The 6,000-nt window shown below is 36.2% G+C and overlaps 1 protein-coding gene across 1 annotated transcript in view; it reads left to right on the top strand.

Moving 5' to 3' along the window:
* The window catches only part of slc36a1 (solute carrier family 36 member 1), a 51,109-nt gene that overhangs the window by 24,095 nt on the left and 21,014 nt on the right, over positions 1 to 6,000 (top strand). The window contains exon 9 of the mRNA XM_007555040.2: positions 3,552 to 3,650. Coding sequence (XP_007555102.1) covers positions 3,552 to 3,650 — 99 coding nt within the window. The remainder of the gene's footprint in view (positions 1 to 3,551; positions 3,651 to 6,000) is intronic.

Genomic DNA, 6,000 nt, shown 5'->3' with positions numbered 1-6,000 from the left:
TGGGCTCTTCTTTTTCAGAGGAGGTGGGCTCTTCTTTTTTGAAGTCGTTCATCAAAACACTTTGGTTGTCCATAACTCAGAAAGCTGGAGAAATCCTGGGATACACGGTCCAATGTGTGCGCCGGGAGAAGCAGCTTCAACGGAAACACCGACTTCACCCGAGATGTTTCAGTTCAGATCGCGGTGCACCGCCAACCTTCATAATTAAGTTTTTAAAATATTTTAAAAAATGAAAAAACATATCGTGATTCATGATCTTCCACACTTGGATGCAAGTAAACAACAAAACGTTCTGATAGTGTTGTTTGTACCTTTGCCCTCTGTATTTATTATTATCCCCAGAATCAGCCTTCTTTAAAAAGCAGCTGCTTATGTCGCAAACAGTGACGCAACTGCACATTATTCAGGTGGATGCGAAAACATAAATCGCCCCCCACCCCGAGGCGACGCTGCGTGAACTGTGAAACTCCCTACATGTACCTCGTTATGTGCGAGAGGTGAAGGAGCGTGAGGCGCGCTGAACTGTATGGGAAAACATAATAGGCGCGTCGCCCCCTCCATACGGGGTTTTGGCGCCCCCTCTGGTGCTGCGCCCCTATGCGTTGCATATGCTGCATACCAACTTTTTGCGCCTCTGGTTCTGCTGGAAGATAAATCCTTTCAGGACTCTCAAAGGACCCAGACGTCCTCCATCCATCTGCTTCGGAATGGACTTGATTGGGTCTGTTTAGATTTAAATAACTAGTCTTAAAAATAAAAGCTGTAGATTAAACTAATTCATTATCTAATGCAATTTTCTTCGAATAGAAGGAAAATTAAAATGTTTATTTTAAATGAAATATTTAAGTTTCCTCTTGATTTTCCCTTTGCTGTTAGTAGACCAGATGATAAAATTAGATTTGTTTTTATGTTTTATTGTTCATAAGAGGCATCAAAACTGAAAATTAATTTTTTTTCCCGACCATACAGGTTGGTTTTAAACTTTTTATTTTCTGTTGGATACAAGGTTCACTTTCCTTTGAACCTCCAGCATATATTTGCTTTTATGACCATGTAGGTAAAATGATTAAAAAAGATCAAAGTCTGTAAAAATCTGGATAATTCAGTTATCCAACATGCTTATGGAAGAAATATGGCTGTTCAGCTTGCCTCCTTATCAATTAAATCATTATTTTACTTTTCCAGACATTGAAAAACTCAAATCTAAGCTAATTTAGAAAGTCTGAAAATATTCCCAGATGATGAGGAGAATGTTTTAGTCCTTATGAGGCAAACTGATGTGCTCTAAGCACAGAAATTCAATGTTATTCTTTTATCATCCATCTTGAAATGTTTTTTTTTCAGTGAAGTCACAGGTATGTATCGACTGCTGGTTTGAAGGACATTTTATTCAGTTTTGTTTTCATTCTTATTCTGAAGGTCTCATAATACATCTCTCAGCTGCTCATGTTGTTTACTTAAAACTATTCTCTGGTTAATAAAGCCCCCCCTCAAATCTGGATCAACCATTAACCAACATTAAAACTTCCCTCTTTCTGTTCTTTCAGTTTCATTCAAATGAAACCTAACAACCTAACTTTCTTTGGGAAACAACCACAAAGTAAATATTGCAGTGGTTTAATATCTTGATTCCTAAACAGCAAGATATATCCAGATCAATGAGAATGTCATTAAGTTTGTCGGTGTAGGGGAACGTGGATTTTTTTTCCTCTGCTGGTGCCGATGCAATAGTACGGTAGTCAGTGTGCGATAATATGACTCATCTTTTAGCCTATAGGAAAAAAAGATCAATATTTTTGTGATTACATTAGAATCAATACTTCAGCTCGAACTTTTATTCATGAAACTTTCCATCCGAACACAATAAAGTCCCAGTTTTCCGTCTCTCCCCGCTGTCCGGCTTTGTGGTTACTAAGCCAATTGGATTTTGAGCTTTTTCTGAATAACAGAACAACCAGTGAAGACAAGAGTCTCCAGATTACATGTTTCCTGGCCTTCGACCATTTCATCATCCTGCTTCTGTGCTTTGCAGATATATAGTACTCGTGTTCGCCGAGGAATGGCCTTGCCTTGAAACGAAGCAATTTCTTGCATCAGAAACCTCACAGAGATTTGGGACTGAGATATGTGACCCATAAGCTGGATCTGCATCAACAAAGTTCAGCAAAACTGAAGGACACTGACTACAAGAAGTTTTACGTTTACTTTCTCAGTTGCTCAGTTTGACTTCTTTATAGTTCAAATTTGTTGATATGTCCTTGTTACACTGAAGAACCGTCCCTGTTTTGTATTTAATGATATAAATATTAAATGATAAATCAATGTTCAGTCATTTGAGGAGTTTAAACTCAACTGAGATCAGAGTTGCTGCATAATGGGAACATTTTTTTTTTAATTAGGGCTGCAACTAATGATTGTTGATGATGATGATTATCAATTAATCTATAGATTATTTTAGCAATTAATAATCAATTAATGGGATAAAGAAATTGGCACATTTTGCTGATTTTTTTTTCATGTAACCACTTAAATATTTTTTATGCAAGATATGAAATACATTAAAAGATACAAATAAATATTTCAGTTATTTTTGAAAATGAAATGTATTCTTTTTTTTTTTTGCCAGAAATGCAACAACGTAGCATGTAGGCTTTGTAGGCTTTAACATTCGTAGTAAAAGCCGCTAAAAAAAACATTTCTGACATCAACTTGTGAAAATACATTGCGAGGCTAATCTGCTGTCTAATTATTTTTTTTCTTTGATTAACTGATTAATAATTGGTGCGTAATAGATTTTTATATTTTACAGAATTTAAACTAGGTGAAGCTAAAACTATGCCACTTGAGGAGTTCTGGGTAGAACATATTTACAGACAAATTATATTTTTTAATCTTAAATGCAAAATGTATCTTTTTTTGCACAGTTTTGACTTAGTTACTGCTAAATGTCTTTTAGCATTTAACTGCATCGTGTATACACGATGCAGTTAACAGTTAATTGATTGCTAAGTTAGTTTATGATTATTCCAATAATCTGTTCATCATTTTTAACCCAATTCCTCGTTCTGCCCTACTTTCCTTCACTGACACAGAACATGTTTAATAGTTGGCATCATCTGTGATTCTCCCTGCATGTTGACTTTTTAAACAAGTAATACGAGTTCCTCATATATTATCCAGGTTTTTTTTTCTTTTTTCTTTTTTTGCTGCTGCTGCAAACGGAGCAGAGTAATTGTGTTAAATAATTGCTACAAACAAAGGTAATTTGCAGGCTTCAGCCAGCAAATGAGTTCAGCAGGCATAAGGTGGGGCGTCCTCCTTGCACAAGGTCTTATTTTAATGTGACTGCCGGTAATCTACGGAGAGGACCCCTTGACTGCAGATTTGATTTGAGTAGATATGAAACAGTACGGCTGGACTTTAGCCATAATGAATCACTAATTAGCATTCAGAAAGGCTTTGAAAGATGATATCAAATGTCTGGACATGCCTGAAGTAAACCGTTAATCTTTCTTTTCTTTTTTTTTTCTTTTTTTTTGTTACCCTAACAGAACATCAAGCTTCCTATTGATCTACCAAAGGTCGGCAGAGCCAAGGACTACCCTCTGTTTTTTGGGACGGCCATCTTTGCCTTTGAAGGGATTGGCGTGGTAAGTGACCAAGTGGTGATGACGCAATCAAAGAATGATGAGAAATACTTCAAATTTTTATCTGCTTCAGATATTTAAAGCAACCATATTATTTATCTATAGTGTCATCTGTTCAGAACACAAGAATTGGAAAAATAGTGTTTTTTTTATTCAAAGTGCAGTTTTATGATGAGAAACATACCAACCAGAGTAACATTGTGAGTAGTGACATGTGAACAACGCTGCTTTTTTCTAGACGCAGCTAATGGAGATTACATGTTAAAGTTTATGTGTTAAAAGCAGGAAGATATAATCAAATGTAAGAATTTGAACGAGAATGAAAGGGTCCAGATTGAGATCTGAAGGTAACTGGGTCAGAACATGAACTCCAGCCCTTTCCTGGTTTACAGCTGTACAGACAAGACTGCAGCTCAGATTGCTAAACAAGGTCATGCTGGTTCTGATTGAAAGTTTCAGCATATATCATTCGTCGCACTTTGACACCAATAGAACTACAAATAATAATGATATGCCTGATCAGTCCATAAAAGCATTTAAAATGCTTATTTGTATCCGGAAAACGAAAACCTCAGGATTTAAACACATCTTGGTGCTTTGTGGCATTTTGAAACCAGATTGTTATTCCTTTGTCATCGTTTGAGTTCAGCAGCACTCCTTCTCTGTCATGTTTCAACTGTTGCATCACATTTATGTCCAACCTTCAAGAGTCTGTTAATAAGTAATTGCACATTCCTCACAGCTTTTTCACCTGACTGTAGTTAAAATAAATGTACAAAAAGGTGAGGAGCATTTACTCTAAGTTCATTCAGGTAGATGTGGCGAGACTTTCTGCACAGAGTTTCTATTTGCTTGTCAGAACAATTTGTACAAAGAGCTTTTTTGGTTTGCACATATTTTGTAGATGGGCACAAAAATGGGTTTGGTTTTATCAGGTTCTGAAATCATTTATTCTGACCTCAAGTTTACAAAAACACCAGTTATCACAAACACAAATGGTTCAAAGAGGGACAGTAACAACCATTTGCTGCTGATTTAATGCATTCAGTGGAAACATCTTTATTAAAGCAGAATGTCAAAGAGGAAAGATATCAGCATTGACTTTCGAGAGGTTTATGATGACATTTATAAGCTATTTGAAGACCAAGACTTTATGGAGAGAAAAATTTATTCTCAAGTTGAAAAATATATGTAATATTTCTAATATTAGGGTGCAAATTTACCCCAAGATCAGGCTTTTCAATGCTCAAAGAAATGGCCAAAAAGCCCAATAATTCCATCTCGGATGCTACAAACCTTTATTAAAATGTTGAATGTTAAAGTTAATGTTAAATCAGGTTTATTTGTATTTCAGCAGCAATGCAGTTCAAAGTGCTTTATATTATGAAAACTTAATAAATGCATCATATAGTCAACAGTTGTGAAAACCAGTGACAGACATTGTATTTTCTCATTGTTAAAAATCATTGTTACACATAAAATATGTTCCATTTGTTATGGTTCAAATGCAACTTTAAACAGTGGGATTTAAAAAAAAATATTATTTAATTGAACTTCCCTCTAAAATGAATATGGGTTTGCAAAGTTGCATCTCCCTGAACAACTGGACTTCTGGAACCATTTCCATTGTCCAGATGGGGCCGAAGTGCCTGATCATAATTCCAAAAAAACAAATAAGACTTGATAATAATATAAATATATGATCAATCTTATTTATGGTAAATCTTATTTATCAGATATTGTGAGGATTTTGGCAGCCATGAAATTAACCTTGCACTGCCTTGTATTCTAGAGTCAAAGTACAAAATAATTAATCCAAGTGAAGTTTGGCCCAACATCATCAATGAGACCAACAGAACTAAACAAACGAGTTAAAGTGTGCATTTCAGTCAGGTTGAAGGTCTGCGGTGAGACATTAATGCCTCGTTTCCACTGAGCAGAACGGCTCCTCGGTGCTGTTTGCTACCCTTGTTTGTCTTATTTCCAGTGTAAAAACGGCCCCTACAACTGACCTGTACGGCTCCATTCCCAGACCTCCTTTAGTGGTAGGTCAATGGAATAACATTATGGGTAAACTGGAGCTACTGGCGTCACACAACATGGTCCACTGATAGGGGGACAGAAAAACGTTGCTCCTTACGTAAACCACAACCACAAAAATAATCCTAGAACCTGATGCCTAATCATTATGTCCTGATGCCCAAATACTGACGGTTAAAACATAGTTGGACTTTCTTTGTTCATGGTGACTATAAGTAACCCTGATTTTGCTCATATACACAGGCATGTGGTGTGTCCACGTGTGTTAGATTCTCGTTTGGGATTTTAATTGGATGTGATCCTGGCAAAAATA

This window comes from Poecilia formosa, unplaced genomic scaffold (assembly GCF_000485575.1).
Source record: "Poecilia formosa unplaced genomic scaffold, Poecilia_formosa-5.1.2 Scaffold68, whole genome shotgun sequence".
NCBI classification, from domain to species: Eukaryota; Metazoa; Chordata; class Actinopteri; order Cyprinodontiformes; family Poeciliidae; genus Poecilia; species Poecilia formosa.
The sequence above is the reverse complement of the archived record's forward strand: the minus strand, read 5'-3'. Positions and strand labels throughout refer to the sequence as shown.